Source organism: Solanum lycopersicum, chromosome 2 (genome assembly GCF_036512215.1).
Source record: "Solanum lycopersicum chromosome 2, SLM_r2.1".
Classification (NCBI taxonomy): domain Eukaryota; kingdom Viridiplantae; phylum Streptophyta; class Magnoliopsida; order Solanales; family Solanaceae; genus Solanum; species Solanum lycopersicum.
In genome coordinates, this window is record NC_090801.1 from 44,367,952 (window position 1) to 44,387,545 (window position 19,594).

The 19,594-nt window shown below is 38.3% G+C and overlaps 2 protein-coding genes across 2 annotated transcripts; one reads left to right on the forward strand and one right to left on the reverse strand.

Annotated features, from left to right (window-relative positions):
- Window positions 1–680: 680 nt before the first annotated feature.
- LOC138342066 (TMV resistance protein N-like) lies at window positions 681–6,494 on the reverse strand. The gene is made up of 5 exons (XM_069294249.1): window positions 6,486–6,494; window positions 1,899–1,941; window positions 1,272–1,560; window positions 1,049–1,202; window positions 681–890 (listed from the first exon to the last, which is right to left on the reverse strand). Exons 1-5 carry the CDS (start codon window positions 6,492–6,494, stop codon window positions 681–683), a joined length of 705 nt encoding a protein of 234 aa, XP_069150350.1.
- Window positions 6,495–6,587: 93 nt separating this feature from the next.
- Window positions 6,588–10,797, forward strand: LOC138342067 (uncharacterized). The gene is made up of 3 exons (XM_069294250.1): window positions 6,588–8,187; window positions 8,658–8,893; window positions 9,058–10,797. The coding sequence occupies exons 1-3, from the start codon at window positions 6,588–6,590 to the stop codon at window positions 10,795–10,797; spliced, it is 3,576 nt and encodes a 1,191-aa protein (XP_069150351.1).
- The last annotated feature ends 8,797 nt before the right edge of the window (window positions 10,798–19,594 follow it).

The window sequence follows — 19,594 nt, forward strand, 5'->3', positions numbered from 1 at the left end:
ATTAAAAAAAAGAAATAATATTTTAATGAAGGACAAATGGTAATTCAACTTTAAAGTTAGGAGTTTCAAACTTTTAAGGCATAATACATATATTGGACCTTAAACTTGGTTTCAAATTTTTAACTTTGACCTCCAACTTTCATAATGCACAAACAAACACTTTAACTATCCAACTTTTAAATAAATAAACACATGAGTCCTACATGACACAATACACGTAGGACACCACGTAGGATGAAAAATGACATGTATGATGACATGTAGGACACGTGTGTCTATTTGTTCAACTTTATACAAGTTTAAGTGTCTATTTGTGCACATCCAAAGTTGAGGAGCATAAATTTGATTTGTAGCCAAGTTAAAAGGCATATTTATATATTATACCAAATTTTAATAATATATTATATCATATGATGATATCCAACCCATTCATGAGATGGTGTGCAGGAGGAAAAGATGATGTATTACATCTCAAATTGTTGTCATTTTGCTTATAGAAAATGTGGATGCCAAATTCCTTCGACTGAGCACCAGCAAATAGAGTCACTGAAATGCATAGAGCTCTAGTATCCAAGTGCTCTCCTATTTCCCAATGGCATAGATTGTGATATCTTCACCATTATCTAGAAGGCCCTTAAACTTTGGACTGTATGTCCATCTCAAATCCTTCGTCTTATTTGCTACTCTAACATGAAATTCATTTCAAAATTTGTTTCTCCTTGTACAATAGGATGTTCTGGCATTCTCATAGATAATAAGTTCAAACCCTGAATATCATGATTAGGCACATCAAATCTGATTGAGGAAGATCCCGTAGAATTGTAGCTTAGCCAGTATGGAAGCTCACTTCCATGAAAAGAAGTGCTGAATATACCAAATTCAGAGAGGCCCTGCATATTAAACGCAAATATGGAAACGAAATGAGATTATGTTTTATCCAACTACATCTTGGTATCTTACTTCATATATAAGTGTGACAGAAGCAAGAAACTCGTATTTCTTTACCAGACATGAAATATAAATGGGACTTGTAAGAGATGGAGCAAACCTGTATAGAACCTTTCCATCTTGTTAGAGTCAGACTGTTGTAGAGATCCACTTTCATGTCACTCAAGTTCTGTAATCCCAGAACACTGATTAAATCAGCATGAAATGAAGAAATACATATTAACTGGAACATTTCCTGAACCTCAATAAGTTTGCTGCAAGATAATCCAAGAAAATTCATTGTTGTCAATAAGTTTGGTAAATTGTGCATCCGTTGGAGTGACCTGCATTGCCAAGTACTCAAGATTTTCACACTAGCTGGGATCTCTGGAAGATATTCAAGTTGTTCGCAATTTTCTAAATCAAGTTTCCTGAGATTGGTAAGCCTCTTGATGCTTTCTGGTAGACTGTGAATTGGATTCTCACTTAAAAACAAGTTCCGCAGCATGGAGAAATCACCAAGCTCCTCTGGAATCAAATCACTAGATAGACCACATCCAGTAAGGCTCAAGGTTACTAATGTATGAGATACCGTAGTTAACAGGATTCCAGGAGATTTTCTTGGGCTTAAGACTGAAGAGCACATCAGCAACTGCTTCTTACATACAGAAGTAGAAATTTGATCTTTAGCAGTTCCACCGACATCAAGTTATAGCAATGGCTGCATCTTATTAAGCTCTAATGAAGACCATAAAGTTTTGAGCAACCATACATTATTATCTTCTCGAGGGAATGAAGACTACTAATACATCTGGGAAGCTTCCTTAGGCTTTGGCAGCCTCTTAGATACAAAATGATGAGTCTCTTTAGTCTCCAAATTAATTTATCAATCTCAATCAACCTAGTGCAGTACTTGAGAATTATCCTCTCAAGATTTGGGAGATTTGAAAAGACAGGGGTGCAGGACAGACCTTCTGAATGACTAAGATTCAGAATCTTCAACGCACTGAGAATCTGTAAGAGAAACAAATAAAAATCAGTATTTGACTCATCTATCAATCTTTAAACAATCAACGACTCAAAGGGTTTACAGAAAAACTGTTATTTGTAGTTTTGATGATTTGACAAACTTAGGGACCTCATAAAGGTACCGGGTTTTCTACTTGAGTATTGCAGGTGTATTGTTCGAAGTATTGCAGATAAAACAAAACTCAGGGACCTAATAGAGGTACCAGGCTCTCATGATGACGAGTCAGTCAACTGCCAGCTGGAGATGGTGCAGAAAGTAGGTGCACTGTCACGACCGGAATCTAGACCCCAGACGAGACCGGCGTCGTTGACCTCTCAGAGGTCGCAGACAAGCCTACTTACGTCATTCTTACTTTACATAGATTAATTTTAGCGGAAAATTTGAAATTTTTGATTCTTTAATCATACTTGCTGAACATTCTTAACATTTCGTAATCGTTCATCATCAACCATCTAACATTTAAGAGATAAGCAACTGAAAGAAATAATTCATTAAGTATTAATTGTATATCGGCCAAAATAGCACCAATACAAAGTCTGAACCAAAACAGGAAAGAAACGCTAGTGGAACATGCTCCACTAGCTCAACTCTAAAACTACGCTAGAATGTAAAACAGTAGCATCCTCGAAAGAATGAGGACCTACTAAACTCCGGATGAATACTGACGTCCGGATAGCTGCAACAACGAACCTGTAGCTCTAGCGTCCACCTGTGCCTGCACCTAAAAGTAGATGTTCGTATGGAATTAGTACACACTTGTACTAAGTATGGGTATATGCAAGTACACACCAGGGACATGCATGAGGAAGAAGAGCTCTTTCCTAACAACATGATGTTTGGAAGTCAAGTCAGTGGACTTGCTAAAATGAGATTAGGAAAGTTATGCCATGAGAGTGACATGCATCATTATAATCATCGTATTGCACACAAGACATAACATCTTCACATATCACATAACATATAACACATAGTTTCTTTCATATTATTCATTCATATACCATGAGACCTTATTATCATAGACTTAACCTTAAGACTTTCCAAAATGAGGGCTCAACATATGGGACCTCAACTAGGGAGCCTTCTTTAGCAAACACAGAGTCTGCTTCATTCATTCATTCGTATTTCACTTCAATTCATTCATAGGCCAGTGCGAACACCAGCTATACCTAGATGTAGTTTAAGACTTTCATCGGGTTTGCTGTGCAATGATCAGGAATGACCTAATGTCATTACCTGAATCTAGCTCACCTCTTGATTATCCTATCCTAACACCTTCGGTATCATTCATTTCTTTATATGATTCATTTGAGGCTGGCCTCATTCATTCATTGGGAACTTTAACTTTAACCGACATAGATCATGTGAGCATCATGAAATCCAGTGTCTCCCCCACACTGAAAAGAGGTGGAATCACCGGCCAAAGCGATTCAATAACATGCTAGCGTATATGGGAATTTAACCCCGCCAGATCCCTATAGTGGCAATATAGGTTCAAAGACTAGGAGATGTATGGAGACCCATACCCGGCAAGCCGGACAGTCTCATCTCGTGAGAATTACGTGAACCTCCGCCCTTCCCGAAAGAAGGCATCACCACTCATAGCTAGCCTATCGGTGCTCGGTATAAAGTTCCATTACATTCAACTCATACATCATAGAAGTTTGCTTCTAGTATGAGGACATCATATCTCAATAGATGATTTCTCATCTCATCATTAGTATTAAGTGTTTTAAACTCAATATTTTTATTAGAGTATTCATAGAGGCTAGTCTCTTCATTATCTCACATTCACATTGGTAAATACGTATTAGTAACATTTACTTAGGCTCATTTGAGATTTCTCTCATCATATACATTAGCCTCACACCATGGTTGTCACCACATTCTTCATTTCATTACGTATATCTTAGGTCCACTTATTTTTGAACGTATGTTAAACTTATGTGTCTATACATACAAGCCACGGGACTTCATTTATAGTTCGTTAAGTGATTCTTATTTCTCTAAGATTATGTATTACAAGACTTATGTATCTTGTATATATGCCAAGATCTTTGATTTTTGATCTAAGTAGATGACATTACTCTTGAATATTTCACTCACGTATGACTTATGTATCAATACGGAGGTTTGGACACGAGAACCCAAATCTTGAATTATTTGGATATCATTTATATTTTTCATTGACTTTAGTTCCAATATTCGTAAATTTAGAACTCTAAATTAAATCTCAACATTTTCGTGACATAATAAATTTTCTATTTTAATTAGAATTCTAAATTAAATTTCAATCATTTACATGAAAGAATAATTTTCTAATTTAATTAGAATTCTAATTTAAATCTCAATATTTACATAAAAGAATTAATATTCTATTTTTTAATTAAAATTCTAAATTAAATCTCAATGTTTACATGAGAGAATTAATTTTCCAACTTTAATTAGAATTTTAATTTATTATTATTATTATTATTTTTAATTAAATTCGCTTGAATAGGGAGGTTGTGGGTTCGAACCCCCACAGCCCCCCCTTATTTTCCTCTTAATTTCGCTGGGAATGGAGGCTGTGAGGTGGTGGGTTCGAACCCCCACAGCCTCACCTTTATTTCCTTAATATTTGTACTCCCCCTTTCAGCCCTGAGGTCGTGGGTTCGATCCCCACGCCTCGCATCCTTTTATTATTATTATTATTTTTTTTGTTTCTGCGAACTGGGGTCGTGGGTTCGATCCCCCGCCCCAGCATTCCCTTTTAATCCTTTTTTTTTCTTTTCGCGGACGGGGGTCGTGGGTTCTATCCCCGCCCCCAGCATTCTTTCTTTTTTCTTTTCGCGAATGGGGGTCGTGGGTTCGATCCCCGCCCCCAACATTTTTTTTTTCTTTCCTGCGAACTACTACTGCCTCGCGGGTGAGGTCCCAGGTTCGAATCCTGGTGGCCTCATCCCTTTAAAATTTATTAAATTTCCAGATTTCCTTCATTAAACTTTAGTCTAAATTAAAGTTGCATTTTTTCTAGAATTTTTGGTCATTTTTCAATTCGTTTTTATCAATATTTTCACTTGAATTTCTAAGAAAATTCGTAGACTATTTTAACACATTTTAAGTGTATCTTTTATGGGTTTGTTTGGCTAAAAGATTGTTAATCAATTACTATATATTTCACCATAATGGACATCATCTTGTACACCCATTATACACATAAAATACACAATAAATACAATCATATTACATTAAACTTTTGGAGCATTACATAGAGAACCTCATTCACCGTAACATACTTACACAAAATTTCAAGAAAAACATGATTGCCATTCATACGATTCCAAGTACACAAACATAATCATATTCATCGCGAAAACATAATATACCTCTAAATCTACCAGCAATCATACCCAACCTAAAGTTCATTGGGAGCTAGTGACAAGGACATACAAAAGGGAACAACCCTAGTTTTCGGAATGAATATCTTGAACCTTAAGGGGGTCTCTTGGGAAAGGGACCAAGAGAGAAGAAACCCATACCTTAATCGATGTTCAAACTTTAATGTTGCTGCCCGGAAAACTCCTCCAAACCACTCCCAATTCACTTCAACGTACACCTCTCTCGACAAACCTCTCTTAGCCTTGACGTTTTGATTACTTTTTCTTTTGCTTAAAAGTTTTTGTTAGTTCTTCAAGCATGAAAACTGTTGATGTTTTGGCAGAAATAATGTGAGGAAGATGGAGAACGTGAGAGAGGGAGTTAAGAAGCGTGAGAGAGAGAGGACTATTTGGATTAGGAGACTAATTCAAGAATTAGTCAAATAACATTTAAAATAAATAAATACAAATCTGCTTTATTTATTTACTTATTTATTTATTTATTCATTTAAAACGTGAAAGGACAATTATGCCCTTAAATACCTATTTATTCTTATTTATATAATTCTCTTTTTTTTGAATCGTTACATGCACACTTTCCGATGGCGTCAGAAAGTGTGACCCTTCCAGCCAATGGCAAAGAAGTTTAGGAAAGTGACTTGCCCATATAAAAGGCACTTTCCTAAACACTTCTCTCTAGTTTTTGCAACTTGATAAACACTTTTCAAGAACTCTTGCAAAGGCTAATACAAAGCAAAGGCAGAATCATTCCTAGGACAACAGCAACATCTGGAGCTTTTCGTCTAGTTGTTTAGGAATTTATTCTCTTGTTCTTAAATTGTAAATCACTCCTAAATCTATAAAGGAATTGGTGTGTTGTGTTCAAAGTCTAGGTTGTCCAGGTGGGATAGCTTAGTGGGTAGATTGTTTTTTCTACTTTGTCTTGTTGAGCAATAGAGGTCTATTGCTTAACGGTAAGATTGATAACTCTTTCTTACGTTTGGTGTAATCGTGTTTCGCTTTTGCTTTTGAAGATTAGTGAAAACGATTGAAAATCCTGTGAGACAGGTCGTGGTTTTACTCCCTTAAGCAAGGAGGTTTCCACGTAAAATCATTGTGTTAATTTTACTGCATTTAACTTTCTGGTAATTTTCTGAAGTAAAGTAAGGGACCTGGTCCATTACTCGTAAAGTGAAGGCATACATTCTATCAAGTGGTATCAGAGCAGGCACTACCTATTTGGTTAACACCAAGGAAGTGATTTTGTTCTAAGAATGGCAGCTCCACTTAACCTCGAAGAAGGTAAGTCATCACACAGACCTCCTCGTTTCAATGGACACTTCTACAGTTGGTGGAAAGTTAGAATTCACGACTATCTCATGGCTGAAGATAGCGAGTTATGGGATATTATACTAGATGGACCCTTTGTTCCAATGATGGAAGTAAAGGATGGAGAAAGGACCATTACTGTTCCAAAGCCCAGGCAAAAATATGATGATGCTGACAGGAAAAAGATTGAAAAGGGTTTCAAAGCTAAAACTCTTCTGGTCTGTGGGATAGGACCTGATGAGTACAACAGAGTGTCAGCCTGTGAGTCTGCTAAAGAAATTTGGGATTGCTTGTTGACTGCACATGAAGGAACTGAACAAGTCAAAGAATCCAAGATTGATATGCTCACCTCACGATATGAGAACATCAAAATGAAGGAAGGAGAAACTATACATGACATGTTCACCAAGTTTTCTTCTATTACAAATGAGCTGCAAAGTTTGGGTGAACCTATAAGAATGACCAAACAAGTCAGGAAAGTGCTTCGAATTCTTCCAAAGTCTTGGGAGAGCAAAGTTGATGCCATTACTGAAGCTAAAGACTTGAAGGTGCTGACCATGGATGCCTTGATTGGCAATCTTAAAACACATGAGATGAATCGAAACTATGATTTGTCAAAAAGGGAAATCAAGAAGGACAAATCATTGATGTTGAAGTATAAATTAGATGAAGATTCAAGTGATGATGATGATATGGCATATCTCATCAGTAGATTTCAAAAGATTGTGAGAAAGAACAAAATGTATAAAAGAGGAACAAATGGGACTCGAAATGCTGCTCAAGGAGATACTTGCTACAAGTGTGGAAAATCTGGACACTTCATCAGAGAGTGTCCTTTGCTCAAGACTGAAAACAAGGAACATCAAAAACACAGGGGTGACAAAGAAAACAAAAGGGACTTGGTACTTGGAAACAGAGATCGTAAAGCTGCTGCTGATATGGTTGTCAAAAGAGCTCTTGCTGCATGGAGGGATTCTTCAAGTGATTCAGAAGATCCTGATGAGTCAAAAGATGTGTCTATGGTTGCTGTGCATGAGGAGGAAATTGTCTTTAATGAAATGTTTGCTCTCATGGCACACACAGAAAATGAAGAAGAGGACAATCAGGTAACTCTTCTTGACATGAAAATTGACTTGGATAAATATTCTCTTAAGAAATTAAGAACCTTGGCAAAAGTCATGCTAGATTCTGTGATAGATTTAACATCTGAAAGAGATGCCATGAATGCTGAACTTGAAATTTTAACTGAAAACAAAGTTCAATTTGAAGAGACAATGGCAAGAATGGTGTCTCTAGAGTTAAAAAATTCTGAACTTAAGCATCGGTTGTGTCGGTTTACTGAAGAAGCTGAAAAGCTGAATGGAAAACCAAACAGTTTGCAAGCTGAAATTCAAGAAAAATTGAAAAACTCCGAGACAAATCTCAGATTGTCACTTGAAAAGAATAACAAATTAGAACAGGATGTTGTGAAACTTAAGGAGGAACTTGAAAAATCTCTTAAGTGGACCAAATCCTCAAAACTGCTGTCAAATGTGACAAATCAGAGTAATTTCAATAAGAAATGACTAGGAAGTCTGAACATAAGTCCTCCTTATAATCTTCACAGTAAGTATGTGTTTGTGTCTGACAATCTGTTGTGTCTGCATTGTGGTAAGAATGGACATTTGAAGAATGAGTGTGTTAGCTGGAAAAACTCATGTGAAAGATACTCTAATTATGCTGAAAGACAGAATGTACCAAATGAGAAACCTGGTCCTAAAGAACCTGTCTCAACTCACAGATTTTCAAAGAACAAATCTGTTCCTGCTCCTAGGTCCTTTGTTAGAAAGATTCAAAGTCTACTATATTGGACCAAGTACAATCTGATCACTTCTTTGTCTGCCTACTGGGAACTCAAGCTGAAATGGGTTCCCAAGCTTAACAAGTGATTTTTGGTGCAGGTGAGTGAGAGGGGTAGCAGTCAATGTTGGTATATGGATAGTGGCTGCTTTAAACATATGACTGGTGATGTAAAGAACTTCTTCTCACTCAAGACCTCCAAGGTGGAGGTGTCTCATTTGGTGATGGCAAGAAGGGGTACATTTTGGGAGTTGGCAAAGTAGGAAGATCTCTTGAAGATTCAATTGACAATGTTTACCATGTGGATGGGTTGAAGTACAGCTTGCTAAGTGTGTCACAAATCTGTGACAAAGGAAATGAGGTCAAATTTACTTCTGAAAAATGCACTGTGGTGAGTTTCACTAGAAACAAGGTAATTCTCACTGCACACAGAAGTAAAAATATGTATGTGGCAAACTTGGAAATCTCTCATGGAGATGACTTAACATGTCTCAGTGCTCAAAATGAAAATGCTGATCTCTGGCATCGTAGGCTGGGACATGTGAGTTCATCTTTATTGAATAAGTTATTTCAAAGGACCTGGTCCGAGGGTTGCCCAAAATGAAGTTTGCTGAAAATAAAATATGTGAAGCTTGTGTTAAAGGAAAGCAAATCAGATCATCATTCAAGCCCAAGAATCAGATTACATCATCACGAACCTTAGAGCTGCTTCACATGGACCTCTGTGGACCCTTGAAGGTTCAAAGCAGAAATGGAAAGAAGTACATCTTGGTGATTGTTGATGACTTTTCAAGATACACCTGGACGAGATTTTTTAGATCAAAGGCAGAGACAGCTGATGAACTGATGGTATTCTTCAAAATGATTCAAACCAAATTGAATCAAGTTGTTTGCAGCATTAGATCTGATCATGGCACAGAGTTTGAAAACTCAACATTGGATAGATTCTGTATGGAAAATGGTACAAGCCACAACTTCTCTGCTCCAAGAACTCCTCAACAAAATGGAGTGGTGGAGAGAAAGAACAGAACCTTGGTGAACATTGACAGAACTATGATTATTGAATCAAATCTTCCTCAAAGTTTCTGGGCTGAAGCTGTTAACACAGCATGTCATGTTACCAACAGGTGTCTAATAAGAGCTGTGTTGAACAAGACTCCATATGAACTGCTCAACAACAGGAAGCCAATGCTGAACTATCTTAGAGCTTTTGGATGCAGATGTTTTGTGCTGAATAATGGGAAGGATGATCTGGGAAAATTTGATCCCAGAAGTGATGAAGGAGTATTTGTTGGATATTCTTCATCCAGCAAAGCCTACGGAATATTCAACAAACGAACACAATGCGTTGCAGAGAGCATTCATGTTGTGTTTGATGAAAATGGAAGCTTGAAGAATGATGGATCAAATGATGATGATGATGTACTCAGAATGCTAACATCCAAGAAGATTGAAGGTGCTGAAACTGATGCAGATCAACAACTGAATAATGATTGTGATGATCAGAATCACAGTCCACCTGAAGAGGATGCTGAGGTTGAACAGGATGATAGGGTACCTGGTACTACTCAAAACTCCAGCCAGAGTACATTAGACTCCCCAAAAGATGATGTCACTCCTGATGAAGAAGATCATGATGATCTGCCAAATCAGTCTGCTGCAAGGTCAGGATGGAAGCATAGTTCATCACACCCTCTTGATAATCTCATTTCTCCCTTGAATTCTGGGATTCAAACTAGATCAAAAATAAGAAATTTAGTTGCATTCTCAGCATTCATATCATCCATTGAGCCTAAGAATGTCAAAGAAGCATTAAGTGATGCAAACTGGATTAATTCTATGCAAGAAGAACTTCATCAGTTTGAAAGATGTAAGGTATGGTACCTGGTTCCTCGACCTGAAGGCAGAACAATAATAGGAACCAGGTGGGTATTCAGAAACAAACTTTATGAAAATGGAGTTATTACTAGAAATAAATCCAGGCTGGTGGTGCAAGGATACAATCAAGAAGAAGGAATTGACTATGATGAGACTTTTGCACCTGTTGCCAGAATTGAAGCTATTAGAATCTTAATAGCTTTTGCTGCTTTTATGGGGATCAAGCTGTATCAAATGGATGTGAAGAGTGCATTTCTGAATGGAGATCTCAAAGAGGAGGTGTATGTCAAGCAACCTCCTGGTTTAGAAGATGCAGAGCTACCAAATCATGTGTTCAGATTGAATAAGGCATTATATGGTCTGAAACAAGCTCCAAGAGCTTTGTATGAAAGATTGTCAAAGTTTCTGCTAAGAATGATTTCAAAAGAGGCAAGATAGACAATACTTTGTTCTTACTAAAAAGAGAACAAGAATTGCTTATCATTTAAGTTTATGTGGATGACATAATTTTTGGAGCTACTTCAGAACATCTCTGTGAAGAATTCTCATCATTAATGGGAAGGGAGTTTGAAATGAGTATGATGGGAGAGTTGACATTCTTTCTGGGGCTGCAAATCAAGCAATCATCAAATGGAACTTCAATATGCCAGGAGAAGTACATCAAAGAGCTGATGAAGAAATTCAATATGTTTGATTCCAAACCTATTGACACTCCTATGGGAACAAATTCCAAGATGATAGTAGAAGAATCTGATCCCCTTGTGAATCAGACAATGTACAGAGGAATCATTGGCTCCTTGCTATATCTAACTGCCAGCAGGCCTGATATTGTTTACAGTGTTGGAATGTGTGCCAAGTTTCAAGCATGTCCTCGTGATTCACATCTGAAGGCTGCAAAACGCATTCTTAGATACCTGAAGAAAATAGGGGACCTGGTTCTCTTTTATCCTGTAGGTGATACTTTTGATCTGGTTGGCTTTGCAGATGCTGATTTTGCAGGTTATCAAGTTGACAGGAAAAACACCTCTGGAATGGCTCATTTCCTTGGATCATCACTTGTCTCTTGGGACACTAGGAAGCAGAACTCTGTAGCTCTCTCAACTGCTGAAGCTGAATACGTAGCTGCTGCAGCTTGTTGTTCTCAATTGCTGTGGATCAGGCAACACTTAGAAGATTTTGGGATCCACATCAAAGCAATTCCTCTAATGTGTGACAACACTAGTGCTGTGAGTATGGAAAAAACCCAGTTCATCATAAGAGAACAAAGCACATTGATGTTAGACATCATTTTTTGAGAGATCATGTTGAGAAGGGAAATATTGTGCTCACATACTGTCCAACAGAGGAACAGATTGCAGACATCTTCACCAAGGCTCTCAGCAAGGATCAATTTGAGAGAAATCGACTAAAGTTGGGGATGTTGATCTCCAAGTGATGTTTTTAGCCTTCAACAGTAGAACTCCCTTGATGGTTAGAATTGTTGTGCAGGTATCCTTTGCGTGAATTTTAAATATTTGTTCAAGATCACTTTTTGTATCTTTCGTAGGTATACTCTCAATAGGGACCTGCTCAGCAAAAGAAGAGACTAGAACAATTAAGGAATGAAGTTAAACTCTATCATGGTACCTGGTACCTGTCCAAATTAGCATTTTTACATTAAATTTAAACTAAAAATTTGACCGTTGAAAATGCCACGTGTCAGTCATCGGTTACTCTGACCGATCAGACCAATCGTTTCTCTCTCAAACGACGCATCTAATGAAGGACCTGGCACCTTTTCACATCTTTTAAAAAGGGTTCTTTTCTTCTTGAAACTCTCATCCGTCTCTTAACTTTATCTCTCTCATTTATCACAAAGGCCTCTCACATTCAAAGGCAAATCTGTCTTCATCTTCTTTTTGTTCTTCAACGACCCCTTCCAGTATCACAAATATGTCTTCTTCTTCATCTTCTTCTAAGCAAATGCTGGACGTACTTAGTGAAATTGCACCCCTCGCATTCTATTCTCCAACCCCTGCTCAAACCAGCATTCCTCCCCCACCCAGTCCTCCACAAAATACTCCAGATAACCCTTTCTTCTCCATCGATCTAAACACCTCTACAGTACCTGGTACATGTGAAGACATGTTGCCTGACAACATGTTTGAGGGAGATCTACCAAAACACAGGGCTTCAGAGTCAAATATTCTAGCAGCGAGTGAGGAACTCGTGATTGAGAGCCTGGCAATGATGAGAGAAGAGGCCAGAACAGAACACACTGATGCCCTGGAAAGAGAAGAGGTAAGGCCTTCTCAACCCATTTTTGATAAAACCCTAGATTTGGGGCGGTACTCTTCTTCCTCTTCATCTGAATCTGCAAGTGAGGAAGAACCATTAAAATGGAAGGTGGAGAGTAGAAAGGGGAAGGAAAAGGTTGTGGAGGAGGCTCCTAGGAGAAGACCTAATACAAGGTCTGCTGCACAAAAATTGATGGTGGATGCCTTGAAGGCAAGTGCACGATCTGCTGCTGCAGTCAGAAGTGCACGAACTTTCAAAGTATCCAATTTTAAGATACCTAAAGAAAAATTGGTTGAGTTGTCTGGAGAAGAGGTTGAAAAGAAAAAGAACAAGAAGAAGTCAGAAAAGAAAAGAGAAAGGGTTACAAAGAAGGTTGAAAAGTCACAGTCAAAAGGGAAGAAATCTGAAAGGAAGAGGAAGCGGACACAGGAACCTGGTCCTCAAGCCAGGAAGGTTGAGAATGTCAACTTGTAGGAAGTAGTTGACAGTCTGAGGAAACAAGCAGTTCTCGCTGGAAGAGTGTTTGATATGGGGATTATTACTCTTCCGGGCATGGACTCTCTGCATGACATGGTGGAGATCCAGTCTTGGCTGCACCTGTTCAGCAAGAAATCTCCCATCCATCATGAAGAAGAGGTTTGTGAATTCTATTACAATGTTCAATTTCTGGAAGATGGGAGTCTCCTCACACGTGTGAACAATGTTGCTATTTCTTTGAATGAGGAGGTGTTGGGCAAAATCCTCAGAGTGCCTACAGAGGGGACCCGGTCCGTGCAGGGAAAAACTTGCTCTTCAGAATGTGCATCTTTAATTTCTAAGACTCCCACAACCAAGGTTGCTGGGATCTATAAGAAAATTATGAAGAGTGACTATCAGCTGGTCTTCGAGTTTGTCAACAAAGTGATTCTCCCTCGCACAGAAAAGAGAACACTTGCTACTGCTACTGACTTGTACGTCATGGAGAGGCTGTGCAGCTTTGAAGCTCTGTGCCTTCCTAGTCTCATGATTGAACACATTCACAAAATAGTTATTGAGAGGAAAGGAGTACATGGAATGGGGTATGGATACTTTCTCACTAAAGTATTCAAGCACTTTCAGATTCCTCTTGGTATTGGAAAGATGGGGACAGTTAAAATAACCATCTCTGAGCACACCTTGTTTGAATGTGAGTGTATTGAAGGCAGAGGCTTACCAAAAAGCAAGATGGCTCAACTTCTTGAGGACTTGGATCAGCTTAAACACGAGACTGAAGAACTCACTGTGCGGTTGAGTAGTAAAGAGGCTGAAATTGCTGTACTCAAAGCAGAGCTGCTTACTGCACAGAGTGAGTGACCTGGTTCTTCAGTTGTACAAGCCCTGTAGAAAGAGAACAATGAGTTGAAGGCGAAGATAACTGCCATGCAAGAAAAGTCCATCAAGGATAATGATGCTGCCAATGCACGACTCACTCTTGTTATCCAGTCCCTGTCCAAAACTCCCCCCTCTTCCTAAACTTTCAATCAATCCTTCCCTGTGTCTCTTTTGTTGTGTGGCTACTCATCGTGTTAATGGATTTTTAGTTTGTTTTTAATGTATTTATGTTATAATGGCATGTTGGTTACTTTATTCCTTTGTTGTTCTTCCTATGTTCTTTTGTGAATGCTTTTCCTCTACTGTTTGATTGCTGATTCGCTCTGATCTTGTTCAGTATTTATGTTGACTCAATGGTTTACTGCATATCTTTTTTATGATGCCAATAGGGGGAAGTAAACTGTAAGTAGCTAAATAAGGGGGAACATACTTTAAGGGGGAATATACAGTAAGGGGGAATACACAGTCAGGGGGAACGATTTTGGTATCATTGTTTGTCATCATCAAAAAGGGGGAAAACGTTATTTGTAGTTTTGATGATTTGACAAACTTAGGGACCTCATAAAGGTACCGGGTTTTCTACTTGAGTATTGCAGGTGTATTGTTCGAAGTATTGCAGATAAAACAAAACTCAGGGACCTAATAGAGGTACCAGGCTCTCATGATGACGAGTCAGTCAACTGCCAGCTGGAGATGGTGCAGAAAGTAGGTGCACACTTTCCGATGGCGTTAGAAAGTGTGACCCTTCCAGCCAATGGCAAAGAAGTTTAGGAAAGTGACTTGCCCATATAAAAGGCACTTTCCTCAACACTTCTCTCTAGTTTTTGCAACTTAATAAACACTTTTCAAGAACTCTTGCAAAGGCTAATACAAAGCAAAGGCAGAATCATTCCTAGGACAACAGCAACATCTGGAGCTTTTCGTCTAGTTGTTTAGGAATTTATTCTCTTGTTCTTAAATTGTAAACCACTCCTAAATCTATAAAGGAATTGGTGTGTTGTGTTCAAAGTCTAGGTTGTCCAGGTGGGATAGCTTAGTGGGTAGATTGTTTTTTCTACTTTGGCTTGTTGAGCAATAGAGGTCTATTGCTTAACGGTAAGATTGATAACTCTTTCTTACATTTGGTGTAATCGTGTTTCGCTTTTGCTTTTGAAGATTAGTGAAAACGATTGAAAATCCTGTGAGACAGGTCGTGGTTTTACTCCCTTAAGCAAGGAGGTTTCCACGTAAATTCATTGTGTTGATTTTACTGCATTTAACTTTCTGGTAATTTTCTGAAGTAAAGTAAGGGACCTGGTCCATTACTCGTAAAGTGAAGGCATATATTCTATCAAAAACGAAAAACAATTCATAAGAATGTCAAATCTTAGACGTGGTAGTGACTAAATAGTTACAATAGTTTGTTGCTCAAAGAAACTACAAAATCTCTATAAAAAGGAATTGTGCAAGGAACAAGTTTTCGAGGCAGAGAGAATAGACATTGTGTAAACTAGAATATTCTGGTCAAATTGACAATCCAAAGAAACAAAAAAAACAACGTCCATTATTATCTCCTAAAAGCAGACATGTTCATAAATTTAATGTCATGCAGACTTCACTTCATAAGCTAGATGTTCAGTAAGGTAGGCGGGATTATCAATACAATATAACGATTTCTGTTTGTTAAATATATAATATATATGGAGTTTGTGCCATATTTACCTTGTTTCCTTGGAAAAGATGATGCAATCTACTATGACACATTTTCAGGGACACCACTTCCTCCAAAGGTAAGCCATCAGGTAAACATTTATATGGGAATTTGTGCCAGCACAACCACCTCAACAACCTCGGGAATTCTTTGTAATTTCCTTCAACTGCTAAATTGTCAAGTTGCAGCAGTTTTAATTTGCGTATACCAGAAAAGGAATCAGTGTTGATGTTGTCCACCTTCTTTGATTATGAGTTATTATTATTAGAACCATAAAGGAGAAATTTACGAGGTTGTGGTTGCTGTGGTGGATCATTTTGGCGTGACAGTCTTATTTTCCTCATTATATTGGCACATTTCTGCAAGTACTCTTGTGATGTTGGATGATGGAAACTCCTTAGTGTCTTATGTTTCTCTGCACATGACCTAAGGTTAAGGCCTTGAATCATACCTGAACCCTGATGAAACATAAACTGATCATTGATTAATTGATTTATGAAACAACATGATTTGCAAAAGTAAATGAAGATGAAAAATCTTACATTTTTCTCTTTCAAAACTTTAAATGGGTCCTTGTAATGCCACAATCTACTACGTCTTTTAGAAGGCTTAGGTGATTCTTGATGTATAATTTCTCGTCCCATATCTCTACCTAATGGATGCATCATCAGTCTACCATATTCATCAATTTTTAACAAGAATATATCTTGGATATTCCGAATCCCAACCATTGAATAATACCCATATGCATCAAATATAGATACAACATGGTCTACATTCTTTCCAAGAAAGAAACAGGTGTAGGGGGAGGCGCAAAACAACACAAGTAGGATACAACACCTACAAGGATCGACTTCAAGACAGTCAACCAATTATACTTCACTCAATTTACCAAAAGAAATTCACCACTAAATTAACCAAGCTCAAATCAGCAACATATCAAAAAAATCACAAGCAAATATGAATAATAAATATGCAAGTGACACACGAGATTTATACGTGGAAAACCCCTTCGGTGTGAAGGATAAAAACCACGGGACTTGTAGGAGTCCACCCTTCTTCTTCTGTTATTATGAAAATTGAGGGTAAAGACACCCAAATCATTCTACAAGGATGTCACAGCCCACCAACAACAACATACATAAGAGCCAACATAAAAGAGAAGAGAAATTGGGAAATATCACCCAAAAAACGCAGGTTACACCAGCTGCAATAACAGACGATCAAGAGCTTCGATTGACGATCTGAACCATCAAGATGTAGTGCTATATGTTGTGAACCAGGTGTGAAAATTTCAGAACGATCCAACGGTCGGATCTCCGGAAAACTGAAATTTTGTCAAGGCTGTCCAGAAAATCTGCACTCAAACCCTCTCTCAAAAATCTGCTTCTCTCTCTCTATCACACACCCTCTCAATTTTCTCTTTTCTTCACGTCAAAAAAAAAAACCCAGAAGAAAACAGCAGCTCCCAAAGACTTCTAGAAGAAGTCAACAAAGCCCAAAACATATGGGCCACACATCAATAAGTGATTGGGCTTTCACTTAAAAAAAAATATAACAAATGGGCTGGACCCTTAACAATCTCCCCCTCCAGCCCAGTTCGGGGAGACCAAACATAAAAGGTCATCAAGAAGACATACCTGCAAGCTTGGAACAAAATTCAAGCTTGCTTCCAGGGACCACCTTTGTCAACATATCAGCACCATTCTTGTTGGTGTGAATCTTCTTCAACTTCATTAGTCGCTCTTCAATGACAACACGCAACCAATGATATCTCACATCAATATGCTTTGTGCGAGCATGGTACATGCTGTTTTTGCTCAAGTCCATAGAACTTTGACTATCACAAAATACAATATACTCACTTTGCTTCAAACCTAACTCTTGAAGGAAACGCTTTAACCAAAGCATTTCTTTGCTTGCTTCCACTGCTGCTATATATTCTGCCTCGGTTGTAGACAACGCTACACACTTCTGTAGCTTGGATTGCCATGAAATGGCTCCCCCTGTAAATTTGAACAAGTAACCCGAGGTAGACTTCCGGTTATCAAGATCTCCAGCCATGTCAGCATCCGTAAATCCCTCAAGAATAGGCTCACCACCTCCAAAACACAAACTCAGATTTGATGTGCCTCGCAAATATCTTAAGATCCACTTTACAGCTTCCCAATGAACCTTGCTCAGATTTGCCAAGTATCTGCTAACCAATCCAACAGCATGTGCTATATCCAGTCTTGTACACACCATGGCATACATAAATGAACCAACAACAGAGGAGTAAGGAATATGAGACATACTTTCCTTTTCTTTCTCGGTTGTAGGACAACAACGCTTGCTCAACTTGAAATGGGCTGCAAGTAGTGTATTAATTGGCTTGACATTCTTCATATTGAACCTTTCAAGCACCCGTTCAATATACTTTTGTTGTGACAACCAAAGCTTACCAGCTTTTCTATCACGAGCAATTTCCATACCAAAAATTTGCTTCGCAGGACCCAAATCTTTCATACCAAAGGACTTTGACAAATCCTCTTTCAACCTGCAAATCATCTCAACATCTTGTCCCACAATCAACATATCATCAACATACAAGCAAAGGATATGAAGTTACCTTCAGAGAATTTTCTAAAATACACACAAGGATCTGCAGTAGTTCGCTTGTACTCATTACTAATCATGAAGGAATCAAACTTGTGATACCATTGCCTTGGTGCTTGCTTAAGTCCATAAAGACTCTTTTTCAACTTGCAAACAAAATTCTCTTTTCCCTTAACTTCAAATCCTTCCGGCTGCTCCATGTAAATCTCCTCATGCAAATCACCATGTAAGAAAGCAGTTTTAACATCAAGTTGTTCAAGTTCAAGATTCAAACAGGCAACTAGTCCCAAAATCATACGAATGGAAGTCATCTTCACCACCGCTGCAAAAATCTCATCAAAGTCGATGCCCTTTTTCTGATGGCATCCCTTCACCACTAATCTTGCCTTCCGCTTCACTAGCTTGTTGCCATATTTCTTGTTCTTAAACAACCACCTGTTCTTCAAGACTTTCTTCCCTTTTGGAGGCTTCACCAAGTCATAGGTTTCATTCTTCTTCAAAGAATCCATCTCCTCTTGCATACCTTGAGCCAATGGTTTTTGTCTGAATGTGACAAGACCTCTTGAAGGCTTTCAGGCTCCCCCTCATCAGTGATTAGGATGTATTCTGAACTTGGATAAAGTCTTGAAGGTTGACGAACTCTGGTCGATTTTCTTAGTGTTGGCTCTTCTACCTGTGGGCTGGATTTCTCCCCCTAATTAGAAGACTCTCCATGTTGAACATCCACAGCTTCATCATCAGGTTGTGGTACAACAACATTAGGTTGTACCTCTTCAATATGGTCATGTTCATGAGCAATTTCATGACCATCCTCTGGAGCATCACCTATTAATTGATCATCTGAAGCAGAAACATGAGGCATGAGCATATCAATAACATCATGAGAGAAATTAGAATAATAAGTCTTATCAGCACCCAAGAGATGAAAACCCATGTCGTGCTCATAAAAGACAACATCTCTACTTCTCACAACTTTTTGCTTTGCTGGATCATAAAGTCTGTAACCAAACTCTTCATCACCATATCCAACAAACACACAAGGAGAAGTCTTGAAATCAAGCTTCAATCTATGTTCCTTCGGCACATGCATAAAAGCCTTGCATCCAAACACCCTCAAGTGAGAATAAGAGGGGTCTTTCCCAAACCAAACTCTCTCGGGAATCTCAAACTCCAAAGGAACTGATGGTGCTCTATTTATCAAATACACAGCAGTTCCAACTGTTTCACCCCAAAATGACTTAGAAAGATTGGACATTCGAAGCATGCATCTCACTTTCTCAATAATGGTTCTGTTCATCCTCTCGACAACGCCATTGTGTT